Source organism: Syngnathus scovelli, chromosome 2 (genome assembly GCF_024217435.2).
Source record: "Syngnathus scovelli strain Florida chromosome 2, RoL_Ssco_1.2, whole genome shotgun sequence".
Lineage (NCBI taxonomy): Eukaryota > Metazoa > Chordata > Actinopteri > Syngnathiformes > Syngnathidae > Syngnathus > Syngnathus scovelli.
Genome location: NC_090848.1, coordinates 22,183,161 through 22,207,929, shown reverse-complemented (window position 1 = coordinate 22,207,929; position 24,769 = coordinate 22,183,161). Strand labels below are relative to the sequence as shown.

The 24,769-nt window shown below is 40.1% G+C and overlaps 2 protein-coding genes across 11 annotated transcripts in view; one reads left to right on the top strand and one right to left on the bottom strand.

Annotated features, from left to right (window-relative positions):
• Positions 1-24,769, top strand: part of cacna2d3a (calcium channel, voltage-dependent, alpha 2/delta subunit 3a) — a 98,756-nt gene that overhangs the window by 47,825 nt on the left and 26,162 nt on the right. For 9 of the 10 annotated variants that reach the window (XR_007488517.2, XR_007488518.2, XR_007488519.2 and 6 more), the window contains exons 13-26: positions 671-688; positions 4,112-4,183; positions 4,581-4,661; positions 6,503-6,577; positions 7,268-7,351; positions 7,427-7,498; positions 8,268-8,329; positions 8,400-8,467; positions 10,274-10,319; positions 11,481-11,578; positions 11,659-11,752; positions 11,878-11,973; positions 12,121-12,242; positions 13,980-14,057. Coding sequence is in view for 7 of the 10 variants with exons in the window: in XM_049754573.2 (XP_049610530.1) it covers positions 671-688; positions 4,112-4,183; positions 4,581-4,661; positions 6,503-6,577; positions 7,268-7,351; positions 7,427-7,498; positions 8,268-8,329; positions 8,400-8,467; positions 10,274-10,319; positions 11,481-11,578; positions 11,659-11,752; positions 11,878-11,973; positions 12,121-12,242; positions 13,980-14,057 (1,066 nt within the window). In the remaining 3 variants the exon portion in view is untranslated. The remainder of the gene's footprint in view (positions 1-670; positions 689-4,111; positions 4,184-4,580; positions 4,662-6,502; positions 6,578-7,267; positions 7,352-7,426; positions 7,499-8,267; positions 8,330-8,399; positions 8,468-10,273; positions 10,320-11,480; positions 11,579-11,658; positions 11,753-11,877; positions 11,974-12,120; positions 12,243-13,979; positions 14,058-24,769) is intronic. The other variant, XM_049754571.2, reaches the window with a different exon arrangement.
• Positions 14,836-22,368, bottom strand: LOC125988929 (leucine-rich repeat and transmembrane domain-containing protein 1). Its single transcript, XM_049754764.2, has 4 exons — positions 21,907-22,368; positions 19,311-19,695; positions 19,012-19,217; positions 14,836-18,053 (listed from the first exon to the last, which is right to left on the bottom strand). The coding sequence occupies exons 1-4, from the start codon at positions 21,911-21,913 to the stop codon at positions 17,545-17,547; spliced, it is 1,107 nt and encodes a 368-aa protein (XP_049610721.1). The 5' UTR covers positions 21,914-22,368; the 3' UTR covers positions 14,836-17,544.

Sequence of the window (24,769 nt, the reverse complement as noted above, 5' to 3'; positions counted from 1 at the left end):
TGATGAACTCAAGTTTACACAGTCTGTCGAAGAGTGATACCAACAATTTTTTTATTTTTGTTTTTTTCAAGTCTGCATTTACTTTTTTACTGAGCAGAGCAAAGAAGTGGTTTTAACACTCAATTTGATTGTGTCGCAACACATGCCTGTGTTGTGTGTATGACACAGATGGAATAATGAGGCGAATGAGCTGCTTTTTGTGTTGTGGGGCTAAACCGATATTAGCACTCTAAGGTTCTTTGGAGATGCTACAAAGCAACTCTAATTATCCATTTCTCTGTCGCTTTACTCAACCTGTCACCCAAACACTTTACGGTATTGATCTCTGCCAAGGCTTAAGTGAGCAGCTACAATGTCAGAGCCAGATCCAGTACAACTAAAAGAATACTAAAAACCTTATAGTAGATTTAAATTTTAAATTGATTGCTAGTCTCAAAGTCCTGCAAAAAACCTTTAAAATATTTCGAAAGTTTGATGTACTTTTGTCTATAGTGTTTTTTTTGGGTTTTTTTTTTTTTGTCACTCTTATGTCTCCATATTAAAAGTTTCAGTTGTGTAGCATTTTGGACACTATTGAGTGGGCATAATTTCTGTCGCCAATCAAAAAATAAGAAAAAAAGCAGTGACTTTTCCTGTCCTCTACCTCTTTTCCCACTTGAACTGGCCCTAGCTCCCTCAAGCACAAAAGGTAAATAAAAATTCAGCTTTGAGATTGTTGCCGTTTTGTGATGTGTTGTGTTGATGCTTGGTGGTGTACATGATTTTGTTGTCAGATTCCACAACAATAGGCAACATAATTGAAGGAAACAACTATCACATAACTGTGGCTTTTTTGTAGGCTGTGGTTTCAAAGCATCCAATGTGCTTGTTGTTTGTAGTGTCTCTCTTGCATGATTGGTCAAATATGCCAACACATCTATACACAGTAAATGTTTAACTTTCATTCATCAGTGGTGATGCAGTAAAAGCCATGCATGACACAATTTTCAGGACTGGCAGCAGTGTGATGATAATTGAGTCAACATTTTTTATTTATTTATTTATTTTAATGTGAAAGCGAGCACGTCATTGGTATTATTATTAGTAATTAACTTTTATTTCCATAGTCTAAATGGAAATTCGGCATCCTATAATGACTAGTGGGATAATCTGCACTGATGCTTTTGTTTCTTTAAGCCTTTTCAGTGTTATATTTGATTACACAATTAATATGAACAGAGAGTGCAGCCGCATGAGGCGGTTGGCAGGCATTTCACACTATTGGAGTGCTAGACACCAGAGCAGCTTAGCAGAAATCACATATAGATACAGTATTTTCTTGCAATTGTGGCTATGATTAACTCTACAGCATTTATTTGCCTGCTATCTTCCCAATAGAGCTCTGGCCATGGTGCTTATTTGCGTAAATAAAAGTGAAGCCCATATACAGTGCGTGAGTGGGGAGCGTTTTGGAGTGGGGTGGCAGTTCAATATTATTTAGTCTATGACTAAGGGCATAGCATTACCAAAGTGTCAATAATGTATGTGTAATGATTTGAAGTGTTGAGTTATCTGGAGAGCCTTTTATGAAGGAGCCTACCTGGGCTGCCACACCACCACTGAGCTCAATCTCCAAGGAAACAAAGATCACTTCATCCATAAGCATTTGCATTTGTCACATGAAGCTACTTTACAAGGCGTCCCCTGAGACATTAAATTTAAGGCATGGGAGTGTATTTGGATTTTTAGAGGAGCATTGCAATGTTTGTTTACTTCTGTCTCCAAGAGGATGTCCTGTCAGAAAAATGGGCATCAATTTCTGCCCTATCTATTGTGTAGAACTATTTTATTCTGTCCAACCGAGTGTTCCTTTTTGAGGTCAAAGGTTTACAGGTGTGGTCACGAGCTGTTAGTAAAGTGTGAAGTGAACAAAAAGATTCTCTGTAGTGAGCATATTATTCGAGAGCATTAGAAAAAAGATTTCAGTAAGGATTGGGCTTTAAGGCAAATTCAGATAACAGGTCCAATTCTAGAATTTGGGCAACATATTGGTGAGTCCCATTAATGCAAATTCTTTCACCATCAAGGCAAGTAAAAGCTCCGCTTTCACAGTGATTTTGACATTTAAATATGTTGCCCGTTTTCTGTCCCCGTGCTGCTCCTTTTATCTACTTGTTACACTTTTTCATCTCCCTCCATAGCAGAACAAGCCACCAAACGAATTAGCATTCAAGCGCAACGTGGTAGCCAGTGAATGGCAACTGTTGAGGAAAATCCCCAACAACTCCAAGCTCATGTTTTCAGATCTGTGATATATGATCCAATATTTGGTACCTGAGCTTGGAAATAGATTTTTTTTATTTTTAGATGAGGTCCCACTCATTGCCTTCTGTCCTTTGATCGATACCATTTTTCCAGCAGCAAGGTTGTCCATCGTTACAGCACTAGTATTTAGGTGTACTTTTTCCTCCCTTTGATGTCCAATACTGTGTCCTCAGTCGCTATTACCATCTGTCAAAGCTCAGGTCACTGCTTCCTTTTTCGCTCTGTGTCTGATAGAGACGCGATGGATGCTCGTAGTTTCCTGTCATTACCTGTTATCGCTGGCGGTGAAATTGAGGTGATGTTTGGAGGATGTGCAATATTTTCTGTAACACAATAGTTGTAAGCTGATTGCTGCTGCAGAAATGGAGAAACAATACCATAGCTGGATCAGTATCACTATAAGGTGCCTTTGGTGTTCTCATCATAATCACTCAGTCGCAGAATAATGGAACTCTGAGATCTTATGACAAATGATCAAACATCTGCACTCATACCAGTAGAATGTCTCTTAAAATGATTCATCAATATCACTTTATTGTCCACAACAAATTGAGTCATTTTCATAACATGTATATTCTATTTTTATAATCACAACAAACATTTTGCACATGTCCCTGTAACTGCTGTCCACCCTGTCATTATGGGCTGAATTCTTCCTTAAGGGACCTTCTGATAGTTTCATTGGCACGACCTGCATTTTTCTTGGGCTAGTGGCTCGTTGCAGAGTCGATATTTATGCTTATGTTTTTTAATTTTTAATCATATTACATGTGCTGTCGGATGTTTTCAGGCTTAACATGTTCACTCAGTCATCGTGAAATTTATATAAAAAAAACTTTCATAACTTCAAATTGTATTTATTGAACCACACACTAACTGCTTGCTCACGGAATCATATCGATAAGTGAAGGTCCATCATGTGTTCTTTAAACGCTAACATTCGCCAAAAATGTCCACCCTGTCATAATCCACCCTGTCAATAGTGTTGGATCTTGTCCAATGTGATTTTTAATAATCATCTTAATCACTGGTGAAATGGAGATGTCTCGAAGACACTTCCATTGTTTCAGTTAGTGAATGAGTGAGTGAGTGAGTGAGTGAGTGAGTGAGTGAGTGAGTGAGTGAGTGAGTGAGTGAGTGAGTGAGTGAGTGAGTGAGTGAGTGAGTGAGTGAGTGAGTGAGTGAGTGAGTGAGTGAGTGAGTGAGTTAGTTAGTTAGTTAGTTAGTTAGTTACAATACAAAGACTAAAATGACACTGGCATGTTTCCAAATGTTGAAGGGTTAACAAGCATAAGTGTTGACATTGCATATCTACAGAAGTAGAACATTTCTAAATATACATGATTTCTTAGCGGAAAACCATGTAACAGAGCTTGAGCAGTCTCCACAACACAACGCCGTCAAGCTTTCATCAAAAAATCGAAGTCACAAGCGTAGGCAGGCAGCCTCTGAAAAGATAAATATCTTAATTATTCCAACAGTCTTGAGGGAAGAAAGATACTCACAACCCAGCTAAAAGCACTGCCTGCTTATTCTGAAGGAGATCAAAGACAAGCTGTGATTGAACACGTTTTAAGTCAAATACGGAACATGAATAAAACATGTCATATAAGTTGGGTGTAGCCTGAAGAAGATAATTGAGAATGACCCGGTCTGACGCACAATTATTCACATGTCCGCTATTTAGGGAAAGAGCTGAAAAAAAATGTCACAAGGCTGTTTCACACAAAGTGCGTGATGATCTTTATTGCTTCCCTCTTTTCCCCTCCTCTTTCTGTCTTTTTGTTGCGTCCTGATATCTATTTAGCTGGATGACGGTCAAGGTCCAGTTCTGATGACCACCGTGGCAATGCCTGTGTTCAGTACCAAGAATGAGACTGTAAGTATCAGCACCATTATTTCATTATGACTCCGCTGCCAGGTTCTAAGAAATATGAAATAACGTTTCTTTGACTGCTTACTTTTTGCATGAAGGATTGACTTGAAAGGCCCACTTAATCTTGAATTATAGGAATCTTTCAAAGAGCGCTTAGCCTTTATAAACTTGTCAGGAAAATCAGTTTGAAATTGTTCAGACTACTTTCAACAATTGGTCCTTATAGTACATTTGTCTGCCGCGGCACCTCAATTAACATGTCAATCCAGGAGCTCACTCTAATAGATTAGTACAAAGTTTTAAATCAACGTGTGGATTACCTTCCAAGTGTGCTCTGCACGAAATCTTTTCAAATAATTCTCAAATGTTTTATTTTTTGTATTTTACTTTGTGTTTTTAGCGGAACCATGGCATTTTGCTTGGGGTGGTAGGAACTGATGTCCCTGTCTCAGAGCTCCTCAAGACTATTCCTAAATACAAGGTATATGATGCTATTATTATTTGTACAAAGGCCCATTATAATTATACAGACTTCATGCGAACATGGACTCGGTAATTGGAGTTGCAAATTGCGGCGAGGATAAAGAAAAGATTTTTCATATAGTGGTTTGATGCTTATTGTTCTTGCCTTCTTGCTCCAATGCGATAATCAAATAATCAAGTTAATTATATAGCATGGACAGCAGTGCTATTTGATGCTTGTGTTCCCTGTTGTTGTTTTTTTATGTATTATATAGAGACAATGTTTTTTTTCTTTAAATTCAATAACAATTTAAATTAAAAGATAAATAAATATATACCGTGATTTTCGGACTAAAAGTTGCTCCAGAATATAGGTCGCATTAGCCATAAAATGCACATTAACGTGGAAAAAAAACATATACAAGTCGCTTCGAAGTATAAGTCGCATTTTAGGGGGAAATTTATTCGACAAAATCTAACACCAAGAACAGACATGAACGAGCAACAACAGGCTAAACGATAGGTATGCTAACGTGACATAAACACAAACGAAGAGGTGAGAACGGGCCTGACGTAACATTCAGAGTTATTATAAAAAACTATTACATAAATAACACGTTTATAAAACCATCTGTGTCACTCCAGTTCATTAAATCCATCGATCGTCCTTTGTCAACAATGGGTGCGCACCGCTGACGGCGCTTGCACTTCAAAATATTCCACAGGCCCATATAACGACATATAAATTAGATATCAAATAACTATTATATAAGCAATAATATTATCAAACCATCTGTTCACTCTAAATCGTTAAATCCATCGATCAAATTCCTCGTCCCTTGTCAACAACGCCGCACGTGCGCCCTGACGTCAGCCTCGTCGTTATTCCACAGATCTAGTATATAACTATATTGTAGCGTTAACAAAGTACAAGGAAAGACGTGGGTTTGGTAAACGGCTCTTTATTTAATAAAACAAACTTCCAGGCGTGTGGCGGCGTGGACTTCCAGCCACCGAGGTGGAAGAGAGATCCATAGAATAGGACCGGGTGTGCGTAAAAGCCATGACCGAGCCCTATCCACCGTCTCCGGACAGCCACCCGGCCGAGTGCCGGCCCCCGACTTCCATCCACGGAGGTGAAAGAGCTCCGTAGAGTAGGACCGGGCGTGCGTAAAAGCCATAATAGTTTTTCAAACCTTCTGTGTCGCTCCAAATCCTTAAATCCTTCAAACTCATCATCCTCCGTGTCACTTAGAAACAAAGCCGCTAATTATGCCGGTAGTACGTGGGGCCCTTCGTCATCTTCGCCATCCCATGAGCAATCTTTGTCCTTTTTGTAAACAACCGCCGCGCCACGCCGCGCTGCTGACGTCACTTGTCACAGTAATCCCTTGCTACATCGCGGTTCGTTTATCGCGGTTTCACTTCTTTTTTTTTTGAGAATTTTTGAACAAATTCACATATAAGTCGCTCCTCATTATAAGCCGCCACCCCACCCAAACTATGAAAAAAAAAAACGCGACTTATGTATATTCCGAAAATTACGGTACATTTTGTTGCTTTTCTTTTTCATTATTGTAGTTAGGAGTTTGTCATTAAGCTATAGATCATAGCCAGGACTATCTCCTGTCATCTAATCATAATTTGGAGAAAAACATGGTAATCCAAACTATTCCAAATTATTTTTAACAAATAATGAACGTCAGCATGAAGAAGCACATTTCCAAAATAACTATAACAACAATGCTAGCATTTTTACAGTGAGACCCTTTATGGCAGTCTGTGAACTTACTTTGCTAATTTTAGATATTTATTGATATTGACAATCTATCTTTACGTTGTGTGTGTATTTTCTCTTAGTTGGGCATTCATGGCTATGCCTTTGCAATCACCAACAACGGCTACATTCTTACCCATCCAGATCTGCGGCCACTTGTAAGTACTTGTTGCTAAACAAATTTTGGACCGCTCTATTTTAGCCACCCTATATAAGTTGCAGAGGTTATTGTTGAAAAATAGAAACTAGTTATTAGTTGTGAGTTCATGTCAAGTAAAAACATTTTTTGCTGTCACATCAGGATCTCAATGGGCACATACAGTAAAAATAGACATTTGTGATTTGTAGTTAAGGAAAGTGTGACCCGGTCCTCCACTTCAAAGATACAATGTCTGAATGGTTATGATTAACGCTATTGTGTTAACTGAGCAAGAAGATTGAAGTAGAAGGGAGGCTGTAAAAATGCAGCAATAATGGAGGGATGAGATGAGAAAAGATGAGGAGGAGGAGAAGAAGACAAAACAGTTGGTGAGACAGTCGGACAGATGGTTTAATAGTGGTCTAATTAAAGATGTTAATGAGGAGTACTAATGAGGGTTGGGAGGCCATCTTCGCTGATAGATGAACACGAACAAGACTTCCTCGTACGCACATTCAGTACCGCTGCACAAAAACATGTTGACACACAGATTGAAATAGAGGATAAAACACGACGTAATGTGTATTGCAAACTGTTGGCTTTGTGCCGCTCATCTGTCGGAATGTGACACACTTGAACCAATTAAAAAAAAAAATTTGGACACGTATGATGAAATCATCCCATCATAATTTCTTTCCCGCCTGACTAGTATGGCGACGGCAAAAAGCGAAGGAAGCCAAACTACAGCAGTGTAGACCTGTCTGAGGTCGAATGGGAGGACAAAGATGACACGGTGAGACTTTGCTGTTATTGTAACACCATTATGAAACCCATGTTGGACTCTCACCACTGTCTTTTGTGCTTATAGCTGAGAAACGCAATGGTCAACAGAAACACGGGGACCTTCTCAATGGAAGTGAAAAAGAGTATCGACAAAGGGGTGAGCACCCCCCCCCCCCCTCTCCTTTTTGCAAACAAAACCATTTTCTAAAGCTTCTGAATGGAATTTCAAAAGAAGCACTTAGCAGAGAAAGACCACTTTGCCAAGAGGTTATACAGCAGTGTACACTATTGACTGGGGAATTTGAGTCTGATTTGGTTTGTTCTGCATGCACGAGTGTGTCTGCCTCAGTGTGTGAGCCCCTTATCTCCGACAGGCACATGTTGCTGAATACAAGAGTCAGCAGCCTGATGTGTCTTTTGGAGAGAGAGTGTGTGTGTGTGTGTGTGTGTGTGTGTGTGTGTGTGTGTGTGTGTGTGTGTGTGTGTGTGTGTGTGTGTGTGTGTGTGTGTGCGTGCGTGTGCGTGCGTGCGTGCGTGCGTGCGTGCGTGCGTGCGTGCGTGCGTGTGTGTGTGTGTGAGTGTGTGTGTGTGTGTGTGTGTGTGTGTGTGTGTGTGTGCGTGTGTGTACGTCTGGCTTTGCATTGCACTTTTAAAGCTTTGTAGAGAACGTTGTACTTTCAGCTGATTAATAAGCATTCAATATGCAAATACATATCTTCAAATACAGTATACACATTCATGCACACACAGCACTCATTCATATTCACAATTTTAATTAAAACAAATTCACAGTACACCGCTGTATAGTCCCATCACCACTAGATGGAGCCATGCTGCAGCAAATTGTACAACACTAAACTGCTGTATGTTAGTGCTGAGGCTATGAAGACTGGCACAAGAGATCGTTCATGTCCGTTTTGTTACAGAAGCGCGTGCTGGTGTTGCAAAATGATTACTACTACACAGATATCCAGGGTACACCTTTCAGGTGAGAAACATTTGGACATTTATTTTTGCACAATGAAGATTAAAAGAGGAGGGATTTGTTTTATTGCTAGTCTTGGAGTAGCTCTTTCCAGAGGCCATGGCAAGTTCTTCTTCGCAGGGAATGTGACTGTGGAAGAAGGTATGACATGCACAGTAGTTTTGTTGTTATTGTCATATAATTTTACTATGTAGTGGGTATAAAAAGTGTACACACGTCAATTCAACTTCATCCATCCATCCATTTTCTGAACCGCTTAGTCCCCACGGGGGTCGCGGGCGTGCTGGAGCCTATCCCAGCCGTCATCGGGCAGTAGGCGGGGGACACCCTGAATTGGTTGCCAGCCAATCGCAGGGCACACAGAGACAGACAACTATTCGCACTCACACTCACACCTAGGGACAATTTGGAGTCTTCAATTGGCCTACCAAGCAGGTTTTTGGAATGTGGGAGGAAACCGGAGTGCCCGGAGAAAACCCACGCGGGCCCGGGGAGAACATGCAAACTCCACACAGGGAGGGCCGGAGGTGGAATCGAACCCGCACCCTCCTAACTGTGAGGCGGACGTGCTACCCAGTGCGCCACCGAGCCGCCAATTCAACTTCATATTATTATTATTATTATTATTATTATTATTATTATCAACAATCAAACAATAACTTGTACAACTCAACTGGGGAAAAAAAATAATCTTTTCATGAGGGAGGTTAAAGTAATCATATTGATTAATGTGGTTAGGGTAGTGTTTCAAAATCGGGTCACAGTTCATAACAGTAGCTATAAAGATACTGGTTACAAAATTCAGCTGTCAGAGTTTGTGACTTCAAGTCTAGTGTTTCACAGTTAAGGTTGGGGTTTCAAAATAGTGCTTCAAAGTAGGCTTGGGGTTTTCAAAGTAGGATTTCAAATAAGAGTGTCAGTTCCAATGTATGGTTTCCCGTAATTTCATATTCCACATCTTTCCATATCATTAAATATTTTTCAATACCCTTCCTCATCATTCATTCATTCGTTCGTTCATTCGTTCGTTCATTCGTTCGTTCATTCGTTCGTTCATTCATTCATTCATTCATTCATTCATTCATTCATTCATTCATTCATTCATTCATTCATTCATTCAGTCATTCATTCATCTTCCAAACCGCTTATCCTCACCAGGCTCGCAGGGGTGCTCGAGCCATATTTTTCTGTATCATACAGGAATTTTTATTATCAATCGTTGTCATTCCCGGTTGTTGCATAGCATTCCACATCATCCAATATATTTCAACATTGTTACATACAAGTCAATATCAAATGTTTATCATCCACCATTCACACGCAGTTTCTCCAAAAAAGTGCATTCGGTAGTCATCCTATTGATTCGTTCATATTTTTTTTCACTGTGAGTTATTTATCTCTCGTGCTGCAATGTGTGCATCGGTGTTCTATAAACATTGGTGTTACCACTGACAATTTGTGTTTTGAATGCAACAAAACTCCTAATAGGTTGTTGAATAAGTTGCTTAAAGTTGCCAAGTCACTCCTCACAATTTGTAGAAGTCATCATAGGTCGTAAAATTCCACTTCTCAGGCTGAAGTAGTAGATGTAACATAAAACCCTCAAAGTTTAATATTTCTTTGGTGACTCTGTAGATGTGTTGACTGTATCTTGATAGATGCTTATGTCAACCACAGTGTCTAACTTCCATCTCCAGCCTCATGCATGTAAATATTCATGTCACGGTGGTCTCTTTGTAACTCCAAACATATCCATCATTGGGAGCACTCTGAGCATGACTTGGCTCTTCCTGATCCAATCAGTCCTGCCAAAACCAGACACCAAATACATTTTTCACACATGCTGCATGTATTTGCCAAGGTCAGACTTAAACACCTTCTCCGACTTAACTAAATGTTTATTCAAATCATCTATTTTCCTTTATTATTATTATTATTTTTTTACAGGTCTTCATGACTTAGAGCACCCTGATGTAGCCCTTGCAGATGAATGGTAAGAGTAAAAAAGACTAAAACATTGTTTGGGTTGTTTCAGTCAACATTATGGGAAAAAAAAAATTCTTAGTCATGAGATGTTGAGCTCACAGTTTATTTATTTTTTAGCAAGTAGTGTTGTTAAAGTTAATAATTTGAATTCAGACACATTGTTGAGCTTCTATAAAGACAGTACCCTGTGGCGACATTGCAGCCAGTCTTCCATAAATATTTACCGTGTTTTTTGGAGTATAAGTTGCACCGGAGTGTAAGTCGTACCAGCCATAAAATGCACAATAAAGGGGAAAAAACATATAAGTCACACCTGAGTATTAGGGAAATTTATTTGACAAAATCCAACACCAAGAACAGACATTAATAGGCAACAGGCTGAACAGTACAGTATGCTAACGTTACATAAACACATAAAAGTTCTCTTTTATGAGAACGTGCCTGACATAACATATTAAGAGTTATTCAAATAACTATAACATAAATAAGTTTATCGAACCATCTGTGTCACTCCTATATCATTAAATCCATCGAAATCTTCGTCCTCCGTGTCACTTATAAACAACTTCACTGACTCCGGAAGAAAATGCGGCACTGATGTCAGACTCGTCGTCAGTTGCGGTTCCAATTATTCCACAGGCCTATATAACTATGTATGAACTATATATGAAATGACTATAACATAAGTAACAAGTTTATCGAACCATCCGTGTCACTCCAAATCATTAAATCCATCGAAATTTTTGTCCACTGTCACAACTCAGCTGACTCCAGAAGTAGATGCGGCGCTGACGTCAGACTCATCGTCAGTTGGAGTTCCAATTATTCCACAGGCCTAGAGTGCGCTTATGCGGTTTAGTGTGAAAATAACATGTGAAGTGATATACTAGTAAGTAAGTAATATGTTAATGATTAAGTAATAATGTGTTAATAATTTCACATATGATAGCTCCTGATTATAAGTCACACGCCCAGCCAAACTATAAAAAAAAAAAACTGCGGCTTATAGTCCGGAAAATACGGTAGTTGGTCTTTAATTTGGGGAATTTTCTTTAAACTGTAATTGTGAAACTGCTCCACATTCAAAACATCTGTCATCAGATACCATCACATATGAATAAAAAATAAAATTATTTTCATTTACATTCATTCATCTGTCTTGAAACAGGACGTACTGCAATACAGATGATCACCCAGAGCACCGCTACCTAACCCAGATAGAGGCAATCAAACGCTACCTCAGTGGACATGAACCCCAACTACGATGTTTGTAAAATTCATGAACAATTTATTTTATTTGTGGTATTTTTCTGGCTTCAATTTATGCCTGTCTTTTTCTCTCTCAGGTGATAAGGAGTTGGTTCAAGAGGTGCTTTTTGATGCAGTGGTAACTGCCCCACTAGAGGCATATTGGACCAACTTGGTGCTCAATAAGTCTGAGTATGACACATACACAAACACACACGCACACGCACACACATATATGCTGACACAAACACACGCTAATGTGCTAATGTGGCTTTACTCATCTCGAGACAGCATTTATTAACCATTTTAAAACACAGGAACTCTGACAAAGGAGTTGAGATCGCCTATCTTGGCACAAGGACCGGCCTGTCCAGAATCAACCTGTTTGTTGTACCTAACAAACTTACTAGTCAGTAAGTAAACGAATTTGGTTACTTCACTTAGTAAACATAGAAAATCAAACTTTCCTTAGGTTTTTGATGAAAGAAATTCTAGCCTATGAATTAATATTTATTTTTAAACGTGCATGGATCATCTCTGTCATTTCCTTCTGTTTCAAGAGACTTCCTGACTGCTGAGGATAAAGAAGGCGTGTTCAATGCCGATCATTTCCCCTTGTGGTACAAAAGGGCAGCAGAACAAGTTCCTGGCACCTTTGTCTACTCCCTTCCCTTCAACACAGGTTAGTAAATCAGGATATGTGGAACATTTCAGAATTTCTGTCACTTAATACCAACACGCTAGTGTCCTTACCATTTGTCATTTGTGCTGAGTCATTGTTTTTTATGTCAGGTAGGAGCTGCCTGATAATTTTTTTTGCTAGCTAAGAAATATTTCAGATGGTCAAAGATAGCACTGCCGTCTGTTTGAATTGGAATGAGAGATGCTAGCTGTCTCGTGCATGTGTTCATATTAAAGATAAGCTTCTACTGACAAGGTTGTTGCCCATAAACATTGTAACTCTTATCAGGACACAGAAAGTGGTAGGAACATAGTTGTATGGTTTTAATCTGAATTGCAAAAAATAGTTTGTTCAATAACTTCAAAACATTCCTCTTTTGCTGTGGCTCAACATTTAATTAACCTTGATCAGATTTGATGGTTTAATCACGAGTGTTACAAATTTCTTCCTCATAAATGTTAAAATGAAATTGCGTTAAAATGTACAAAACAATGAAATTGATCTTGCTCAGCATTCCTACACCTATTATTGTGAGAAATGTTCAGTTGTAATGACTTGCTAGACTCTAAGGCAGGGGTGCCCAAACATTTTCAGCTCGCAAGCTACTTTTGAAATGACCAAGTCACAAAGATCTACCCACTAAAAACATAATTTATTTTATTATATATATATATATGTTATATATATGTTATATATATATATATATATATATATATATATATATATATATATATATATATATATATATATATATATATATATATGGCTGATGTAATCAGAAGTCCAAATGGTCATATGATCATATATATATATATATATATATATATATATATATATATATATATATATATATATATATGTCAACGTGAAAAAAAAGTCCTCCCATTCCCTATGAAAGTGATACTTTTTTAAAAATCTTTTTACTATGTCCAGCTGCCCTTTTCATACCCTTTCTTAAGTTTAAGAGAAAAAACAGGGATCTGACAATTGGCGGGAACTCGCGAGCGTTAGTGTTGTGTTGTTAGCGCCGTTGTTTGCGCACGCGACAAGTGCGAAAAAAGAACCCCAAAACATTTAAATGTCACGCGATCGACCAGTAGTGGCTAGGCGATTGACCGGTCGATCGCGATCGACGTATTGGGCACCCCTGCTCTAAGGAGTGGTTTCCAAAAATAATACGCTTAAAAAAAATGAACAAAGGATAAATGTAAGTTTACAATGTTGACCTATTCTTCACACACATTTGGTCGTCTTCTTGAGTCATGCCCCCCCCCCCCCCCCCCCCCCCCCCCCCCACACCCCCTCTTAATTCTGTGATATGCCCTTGCGGACAGGTCTGATTGCTTTGGGCTGAAATCAGATATGGTCGGAACAGGTCCAGCCCTTTCCATAGTGACTTGGCCAGAACACAAACACACATGCACGCACGCACGCACGCACGCACACACACACACACACACGGACACATTTCAACTTTTTTTCTCCTCCAAAGAAGGAACTTGTTTTTATCTGTCCACAGCCTCGGGCTTTTCATTAGTCTCAGCTAATACAAGTAATCCGAAAGCCTCTTATTTACTGGTAATGACTCGCCTTGGATTCACTCTCTCATGGCAGGAAGCTGCGGCCGTGAAATAATATTCTTCTGCCGTTTATCTTCAGTGCATCCCTCGCCACTCACTTCAGAACTGATAAAAAGAATTTGGAAAAGATTCATGAGGGGTGTTTGTGTGCTTGTAGGCTCAGAAAACAAGAGTGTCGTCTTAGCCAGCACGGCCATTCAGCTCCTGGATGAGAGGAAATCACCCATAGCTGCGGGTGAGTAGGTGATGGCTGCTTCCACCCCCCCCCCCCCACACACACACACACACTCACCTCTAAAAATGTGCTTGCTGTTATATGAATGTACGCTCCAAAAAAGTTTCAAAATGAACAGTCTTGCATCAATTAGCAATTAGCACAATTCATGTCTTGATTACGCAAAGGCCAGACAGTGTTGCAATTATATTATGAAACCTATTTTCTCTTAACAATGGTGATAATGAGAATGTGCGTTCATCAAGCAGATGTCGAGAGCGCTATCCCTTTCCTTGAACGAGAGAAAATACATAATGGACACTCAATGCAGATGAATGCAAACTGCCATCCAGAATTTTCTTGCCATTCCTCTCTGTCTAATGTTACCGTGATTCTTCAAGAATAACACACACTTGTATTTTAAGCACTCACCAAAAATTGCTTATAAAAGCTGATTTGTACTCTATTTTTTATTCATTATTTCTTTATTTTATTTCTTTATTTTATATTTATTATTTTCATTTATTATTATTGTATCATTTCACCAATTTGCCACGCTCAAAAATGATCCGCATTGTAATTTGATAATTTGGGATCTCTTGTGTTATTTTTTGTGCAAAGATAAGTTTCCATTTTCGGTTGTCAACATTTGAGCCTTAGTCATGAAACCGAAGAACAGTTGATAGTTCCAAAGGTGTGCCGATTGTTGGCGATGTTTACCGAGTGCATCAGAGGCAGACTTGCTTTGGAATAAAATTTGTCCGGGAAATCCAACTTTTTACAAAAAATGACACCGCAGTTAAGACATGTTTGTTTTTATTCTTGGTTGTTTTGTTTTTCTTCACCCTAACCTGCTTGGGGACAACTCCACTTGTGAGGCCATCATGGATCCTTTGGCACAGCAAAAATTCCGTTATTATAGACACATTTTTAATGTTACATAGTATCATATTGGAATGAAAGTAAACCTTTTTCCAGCCCTCTAGGTCTATGCATTGTGACACATTTTCTCAATTTCACATATACTCATGTATAATACGTACCCTCAATTTATTATTTTATTTGAGGGTGGCTGGAAACTTTGTGTTATTTTTTTTTGTTGAAAATATGGTACATACATTAATAAATTTTAACATATAGTACAGTGATGCACAGATGATTCTACCCGCACCAAAATACCAGGACATCGCTGTATCTTGGCAGAGGGAGCGACCACCCGGTTGGGGAATAACCATTGGTAAGGCAAGGGAGGCAACGGAGAAGGACAGGAAAAGAGAAACATTTTCACGGTGCCTGACTGCGTTGACATGAGAGCAGTGCATTGTGGGTGCTATAGGCCTGAGGGAAACCATTGGAGCAGAAGGACAGAGATGAGAGAGTCTGTGTGGTGCCACAGCTCTCGCTCGCTCACACAAGCACACACACGCACACACACACACACACGCACACACACACACACACACACACACACACACACACACACACACACACACACACACACAAATATCCTCACAGATACTACGTCAGAGCAGCCCACCGTGTTATTTTGTTTGTATTTTTCTCAGGTGGCGTCCTTGTGTCAGATCTGTGAAACTGCATTCCAAATGAGTATACTTGCTGTAACAAGGAGAAAGAACCATGACAAAAGGTTTCTGATGTACACTAATGATAATCATTGCTGTCAGGTTGGGGGATGTCTGTAAGAATGATTTTATGTAAGAGAGTCAGATGGGAGGGGATATGTAGGCTGGAATGCAAATTTAGCGTAGGCCGGTTAGGGCCAGTTTTCACTGGCCTGCGTTCCAATGGGCTGTAGACTCAGGAATACACTACGAGACTAACTTGACAGGACAGGCTGATGACATCACGTGCCACGGGACCCCCATGGGCCTATCGCACCCCTCACCCACCCCTCTGCGCCCCCCAGACATCTCTTGAGTCACAATGTTGGCCAATGCACACACACACATGTGAATGCCAGCATATCTGTGAGTGTGTCTGCGCGCGTGTCACATCCTAAGCCACGTGCGGTGGCTTTGCTGGCATAACGCACAACGCCATAAATGTCAGGTCAGCCGTTAAGGCCGAAAGCATCTGTGTATTTACTGTACATGCTTCAGCAAACTCGAATTCAGTGTGTGCTGTTTGATCATTTTATAGCAAATGACACTGGCAAATGGCAAAATGGACAGATTTTTTTATCTAGTTATATTATATATATATATATTTTTGCCCAAATGCTTGCCTTCTGTAGGAAAGGCTGTTTTTGGTGCCACCCATGTGCTCTTGTTATAAAAATCTCCAAATAGACATTGATGAAAGTTTATATTGATTTTGTTCTCTTCATCTGAGAGTGTCTGACAGGATTCGATTTTTCTGTCTTGGCTTCTGTTAAGGAATTTGCTGAAAGATTGCTTTGCAGTTGAAGTTACACATTTTTGGTTGTTTCACAATTGTGCAGATTTCCCCATTTGAGAATGTCCACCTGCTCACCGGTCAAGACAAATACAGTTGACGGTTAAAACGTTTCCATTTATTTTCTATACTGAACAATTTTCAGCCTGACTCACAAACTCCTCACTTGACTTTCCAGTAAAAGGTTGCATTTTGTTTGTTTGTGATTTTGTGCAGCAATACAATAATGGTCAATAATCTATTTGTACCCGTAAATTTGTTATTGCTTCAAAGAAGTTCCCGACATCCCTTTAAGGGTTGTCTGAAAAATATCTTTCATAAAACATATTTTCTCTGCAAAACTATATCACATTATTAGGCACAAACAATGAAATTCTCTACAAATACACAATGTGCATTCAGTACATACAGCATACACACACACCCAACTGTCACACAATCACTCTTTTTTTTTCATCACAAAGAAATAAAAACATTACTGAGACCAGCTGCCTACTATGAATGTCAAAATTAATTTGATATTCGACAACAAAACTCAAAACAACAGCTGACAGATAACCACATCTGAAATAAATTCCAAATACCAGAGCTCTACTAAGACCTACAAATATTAATATTAACAAGAGCGACCTCACAGTGGTCACTGGTGAGGCCCTAAATATAGCAGTTTGCATCTACTTTATCTGTGATATGTGTTTCTCAGAAAAAATGGAATATATTCATTTTACCGTATTTTTTGGACTATAAGTAATGCCGCTTCTAACCCCTAGAAATGGAAATAGCCCCAAATTGGCCTGTTCATTGAGAATGGGCCTTATTACCCGGTGCACCTTGTAATCCAAAAAAATACGGTAATACTTTCTTTGGCTTGCCCCCTTAGAGTCACATAGTTACAGTTCTTTTCAGTGCATAGTCAAATAAATACCTGTGGAATTGAATTAGCTACCCAAGTTTCATAAAATGTCAAGTCACACGAACATGATTAATTTCTCTCCCCCCCACAGCACATACACACAAATATTTCATCCAAAGACGATTAGGTTAAAGGGTTGAGGCCCATGTTTGAAGTTCTTTTTTTTTTTGTTATCATCTCCTAGGCAATGGTATTCTCCAATGGTTCCTTCTCATCTATCCTGGCATGATCGGCCGCACAAGCCGCTGCCAATTCCTCATTTTTCTTAAGCTCCCGTTGATATTTGGCCATGATGGCGGCATAGGCGCAACCATATACTGCTGCAGCCAGCATCATCAGACACACGATGCCACACACAACACCGGTGATGATCACCGTGGCGATAGCGTGGCGTAAATTGACTGGTCGGTGCCTCTGCTTCGGCTCACACTCTGGGATATTACCCCCTCCGCCGGCAAATCCCTCCCCCATCCCCATGGGGACATGGAGCGCGTGGCTTGAAGGATGAGCGTGGTTGCCGTGCATGTGGCCTCGCAGCAGCCTCTCCGATTCCAGATGATGTATGTTGGCAAACAAGTAATGGTAGCTTGTGGTCATGCAGGCATGGAAGAGCTGGTAAGGGACCTTCTGCAGATCTCTGTCTTGCATTTCGATGGGCTGGCTGCAAAGCACCTCATCCACCACGCCGCCTTGGGAGCAGAGATATACATCACCAGTTGTGTTATAATCCTTTTGGCATCGCGTTATAGAGATGACCTCAGTCATAGCTCAGCTTCAACCGGTTCATGGGCTCATAATGAATCTAGCCTATAATGCCTTTCTTGAATGGAGTATATTATGATTAATACTAGGACTTCAGCAGCTGCCCTCTCTATTGCCCCTGTAACTTAGTATTTTATTTGTCTCACTGTCAGATGACTTTTTTTTTAGCTCTCCAGATAATCACTGGTCTTCTCTTAGCTGCACGTTCTTCTATCAAGGTCAATTGTTCTGTTGTGCAGCACTAGTAATTTGCAGCTTTTAAAGCAGGCAGCCAAGGGAGTATGACCTGCTTTATGGATTTTAACACACAATGGTTATTTTTTATATGCAATACATCGACTGTACATTTCTCTCTCTCTCTCTCTCTACACAATTGCAACACTTCTCCAATACATTGTGTAAGTTTAAGCCGCCTCTAATTCTCTCAAAACCGTGACAAGCAAGCAGCAGATTGCCTGCTATGACCACTAAGTTGCCAGACCGGCCTTTGAGCACAGCCGAATAGAGTCCTGAAGTTGGTATGGGTAAAAACTGGTGGTGCAGTCATGGACTGACAAACATCTTGCCATGTGTCAATATTGGAATAAATATATTTGCAAAATTTGCAGAGCCTAAGCTGTCAAATGCGGCATCTGTTTGAATGATACCTAAAAATAATTGTACTAAAAAGCAATTGCAAGTGATTTTTTGGGAACCCTTACACTAAACTTTAATCACATTTTTTTGTTTTGACTCCAACAGTTTTGTAAACAATGTATAAATTGTATTCATCCTGGTTTAGGCCCGTCGAGTTCCATTTTTAAGCTTCTGATTTGGCATCTGTCTGAGTTTTATAACCCTACCGATATATTCTATTAATATGGAAAGAACGTTGAGTTCACGTACCTTTATAGAGGTAGGTCTCAAGCCACAGTTTGAGGCCTATAAGGTGGCAGTCACACCTCCAGGGGTTGCCTCGGAGCGTGATACTGTCCAAGCGGGTCAAGGCCTCCAACAGCGAACGGTCTAATCGTGTTAGCCTGTTGTGGGCGAGCCCCAGGTGGCTCAGGTTTCTCAGATGTTCTCCCATGGCTCCGGATAAACCCCACAAGCTTAGCGAAAGCACAAACCAAGAATACAACATGAAATCCGAGAAGCAAAATGATTAAAATTCCATCACGGTCCAATCGTGGCAATTGCCTAACCTGTTGTGTGAAAGGTCGAGATGTGAAAGTGAGTGAATGGGTCCAAACAACCGCTTATCAAGCTCCCTCAGGCTGTTGTAGGCAAGACTGAGATGCTGCAGAGTTCGGAGCCCCAAAAGCGCAGTCGGCGAAACAGTTGTTATGGAATTATTGGATAGATCGAGAACGCGAACAAAGGGTATTTCTCGAAAAGCCATGGATCCCAGGCCTCTGATTCGGTTGTCTTGGAGATATAATTCTTGTGTGTCTGGATGCAATCGACGGGGAATATCATATAGGCCTCGACCCCTGCAGTCCACAGCTTTGGTGTTTGCGTTGCAGCTGCACTCTTTCGGGCAGGCGCGTGACAGAGAGAGGAGGGAGAGAAGGCAACACGCCAGTATCACTGCAGGGACAGAAAATAGTAATTATAAATTAGACATGTTGAATTTTAAAATTGGGCTTTGAAAATAAATGGAAGGTGTGTGTTGTCAACATGCATTGGAAAGGTAAATCTCAAAACAATAGCGTTGTACTCTATATTATTACCAGCCAAGTTGGGGCACACCTTTACCTTTTTTAAGTTTGTCCAAACTTTCTATTGTTTGGATGATACTAGCGCAGATCAGAACCACTAAGAGAGAACAACAGCTTTCCTATAAGTGGCGCTATTTTCTTGGAACGTCCAACATGCCGAACAATTAAATGGATCTTACTAGCGAGCTACTTTGAGAACAGTCCACAAGCAACTTGTTTGATCCCTGGGGGAGCTATCTGGTAGTGATGGGTAAATGAAGCTTCACATTTGTTTCATGAACCAGTTGTTAAATTTTTTTATTCCTCTAGATGGCACTGTTTGCTTTAAATGTCAAGTTGTTTCAGCCCAATGTTGAACAGAAAGTGCCATCAAAAAGAGTAGAAAAAAAAATACAAGAAATGGTTCAAGAAGCAGGCGGCTCGGTGGTGAACTCGTTAGCATGTCCGCCTCACAGTTAGGAGGGTGCCGGTTCGATTCCACCTCCGACCCTCCCTGTGTGGAGTTTGCATGTTCTCCCCATGCCCGCGTGGGTTTTCTCCGGGCACTCCAGTTTCCTCCCTCATCCCAAAAACATGCAGATAGGCCGATTGCGCACTCGAAATTGCCCCTAGGTGTGAGTGCGGATGGTTGTTCGTCTCTGTGTCCCCTGTGATTGGCTGGCAACCGGTTCAGGGTGTCCCCCGCCTACTGCCCGATGACCGCTGGGATAGGCTCCAGCAACCGTGGGGACAAAGCGGTCCAGAAAATGGATGGATGGCTGGTTCAAGAAGCAAATTTAAGGCTTCATTTCCCCATCACCACTATCTGTTGCCCAGGAATCCATGTTGGAGACCCCCACGTAAAAGTCTTCAAACTTATGATTTTCATGGCATCAGCAAACCTAAAAATAGTTTGAATAGTTGAACATATTTTTCAAGATTACTTGAATGCAGCAAAGGTCTGAGTATGATGCATCAGAATGATGCTCACTCCCACCTCTCCGACCCGCTTAGACATGGGCCCTCTCTGACGTCAAAATCTTCAAACTGCAACCCCTCACCCACTCGCTACCCACACACAAATCCATACATAGCAGATATTGGGTGTCTGATTCCTTTTGAGTTGACTTCACATGTCCATTCCTCTTGGAACATCACTACAGTATTTATAGCATTGGCTGGACTAGCTTGAGGCTAAATGAAATGAAGTTCAGGCCCAAGCCTGGGAATGTAGCTAACTAATTCTAGTGTATTTACAGTTGCTGAATTGATTGGTAGGCTATGCAACGGTTTGCTATTCAAACCCAAAAACATTACAGTTAAACAGTTGAGAAAGCATGAGGGAAGTCCAGCAGCTATAATAATTTTGTATTTTCACAATGTCAAAAGGATTTAAAAACGGTTTAAATAAAAATACCAAAAAAGCGAGCAAGACCTAATTTGTGATCACGTTCACTATCGGTCAACAGACACACCGTGAGTTCAATAGAAGCACAAATTACTGTAAAATCAATTAAAATGTTATTAGGTGTTGTTCTTATCAACACTTCAATTGAAAATTCCAAAAAGTAGTGAACCTATAAACATATATTTCCATGTATATCCATTTATAAAACTTCATAACTTAGGAAGAATATATCAATATATAGTATGATTCTATAGATACACAAACGTTCCTTGAAAGAGTGCGCTGACACGTGTGCGCTTTGCATGGCCACACGTAAACAGAGCATCAGCTTAGTGAAGCAGTGTGGCTCTAGAACGAGGTCAACACTGGAGAATGGTTCCGTGCTCTCATGTGTCCCTTCAGCCTCAAGTGCATGCACGGAGGCTTGTAATGATGTGCACACGCAGCCCACAGCAAGTGGCTAACACTTGAAATCAGCCTCGCACCAATGCCTTGCCTTTTTGGAACAGAAAGCTAAAATACTTGATGTAGAATAACAATCAATACAGCAAAGACCATTATTTATTATTATTATTATTATTGCAGTTGTTGCTGTGTTGTTAAGCCATTGGTAAGACAACATGCTGGGAATAAAAATCCCATGTTAATGCACACTGAATTTTTAACCCAAATATTATTGAATTGCTCTCCTACCTCTCATATCTGCCAGGCGTCCTTTGACCGCTTGAGTTCGCTGTGCTTTTTTTTTTTATCTCTCCTTTTGGGTGCTAGTGACTGACCCGTGTTCAGGCTCCATTAGCTGTCATTGATGAGTTGAGATATCCTTATTTTCATTTTGCTGGCTTGAGCATTTAAAAAAAAAAAATGAGGCTTGGAAACCCGTCTTGCTTTCCGAATCGTCAACACTGCGCCGACAAGCATGAAACCCCATCAGAGGGGCAGGATCAGAACACAGAGCTTACTGCCAGTGTGAGAATCACTGAAACGAACTCTCTCTCTCTTGCTCTCTCTTGTTCTTTCTCTCGCTCTCTCTCGCTCCCTGCCCCCTCCCGCTTCCAGCTTGTTTCTTTCTGTCTCTTTTATTTTCCATCACAGTTTTTGTCCTTCAACATGTTTTTCTCTCCCTTCCTCTGCCTTTGTAATTTTTTATTTTCAAAATTTAGTGTCTCCCTGCTTGAATGCTTACTCCCCCTGTCAGAAGTTATATCAGTAAAGTGTCATATCCTGGCGGACAGCTGCGCCTCTTAAATCTTTGGGTCCACATGCTCCATGACATTGACCACTGCTCCTATTTCCATGGCAAAAGCTTAAAGTTGAATTTGCAGTGTTATACTCAAATAATGAAATGTGCAAGAACACACTTGGAGAGAATGCCCGGTGTGGTCGCATGCTCTGATGCTAATATGCATGAGACACGGGCAGAGGCGATGGCTGAACAAGGTCCTAGCAGCACAGTGTTAAAAAAAAAAATAAATAAATAAAAGAAGAACAACGCACCAATGAACACTCGTATGCAGAGCAGTATGTTAAGCTGTTGCCATAAAGCGACATTGAATTATTTTTGCTAAGCTCTCTTGGGCTCTTGGGTCAATCAAAGGAGAGTCAAAAATGGACAAAGGATGAGACAGATTAATGAGGGACTCGTTTATTTGAATGCTTATAATTATTTTTAAGCTCTGAACGTGACCTTGGATCATGGCTTCTGTGTTCGTGAACTCCATGTCCATTCATATTCCCATCCTATTTATGGCTGAATGATTTTCTTTCTCCCTGACATATAAAACTGTCATTTATGTCACATGCTTATGTGCATTATATTGGCAATCCAATTTTATACGATGACCCAGCTCAGGATCAGCCCAGGGCTCAATTACTACATACATTAGAATATTTTATAACACAATAGCTCAGTGCACACACACGCACGCACGCAAGCACGCACGCACACACACACAACACGCACTGACAAGTATTTGATATCATGGATTTGTCTGTCAACCAGTTCACTTTATCCCCAGGAAGCACAAGAGAGTTTGTCAAAATCAAAATCAATATATTGACCACATTCTTTAACGAACTAAAGGAAATTGTTTCCGGTTGTTTGTTTCACTCTGGTGCCATTACTGAGACAAAAATGAACAATAAAAAAGGAAATTAAGATTGGTCATTATTGCACAGCCCCAAAAAAGCTTAGACGGATAGACAAACATACAATTCCTAGCTGAAGGTTTAAAGTATGTTGTCAAACTTGATTATAACTGCTATGTACATCTAAAACAATAATAATAATAATGATAATAATAAAGACTTTATTACCGTAATTTCCGGACTATAAGCCGCGGCTTTTTTCCAAAATTTTGAACCCTGCGGTTTATAGTCAGGTGCGGCTTATATAAGATTTTTTTCGTGATTTTTGTGATGACTTGATCACTTTTATACACTCGTAAAAAGGCTGTGGACCACTGTTGTGCGGTATCTTGAAGAAAAAAACAACAAAAATACTATTTTAAAACACTACTATGGCTGCTGCTTATTCTGGCTGTGTTGTTTGTGACTATTATGAGCTTTAGTAGGAATGCACACTAGGTTACCTGCGTCAAAGGGCTCTAAACCCTTTCTCTTACTCTGCCATGTGACTCAGAGTGGCGCTGTTTGGACCATCTGCATTGTATTAAAACCCAATCAATCAGCATTTAAATTCAATTCCTCTGAAATTTTGCTCACCAAAAACAAGTTGTAATGAATGTGAACTTTTAATGCATTTTATTCAGAAGGTTACTTTGAACCCTGAGGCTTAAATGGCGGTGCGGCGTATTTATGGATTTTTACGGCTTTCTGTGTACTGTCTTTCTTTGTAAAAAACTCATGTGCACGTGCGGCTTATAGTCCGGTGCGGCTTATGTAAGAAAAAAACTAAAATATCCCTGAATTTTAGCTGGTGCGGCTTATAGTCCGGTGTGGCTTATAGTCCGGAAATTACGGTACATTGAGCAAGCAGCATAAAAATAATGGAGGGGAATAACCATCGCTTCAAACATGAAATGAGCAGTCCACATCCTGATTGCACTGCCCAAATGTCACCTCAACTACCTTAGTAACTATTTTGATTCTTCCAATTGGGGTTGTGTCAAGTCACACAAATACACAATTCGCTCACATTTGCCTCGGCTATATAAATAGTCCATTAAATCACATGCTCACTGAAATGTCTTTAGGTTTTGCGGTCCTTAGTAGAATTCCAATTAAATGTGGGCATTAAGCCGGTTGTCATCTCATCCTGCCTGGGATTGTGCTGATGGGATATTGCCGATGGGTGGATTTGAAGTGGATTTTATGACTCTTCATCTTTGGATTCATAAACCCAGCTCAGAGCATAATACTGGACACCCCACACGTGTGTAAATAATACCTAGGGAAATTTAATTCTTCTGACAGCGCAGAAACCTCAGCATGGCAGATCCAAGTCCTTTTGTCTTTTTATACTGAGCATCCAAACTAGAATACGATTTGACTGTTTCTGTAAAGCACTTTGACACATTTCCATTCATTCTGCATC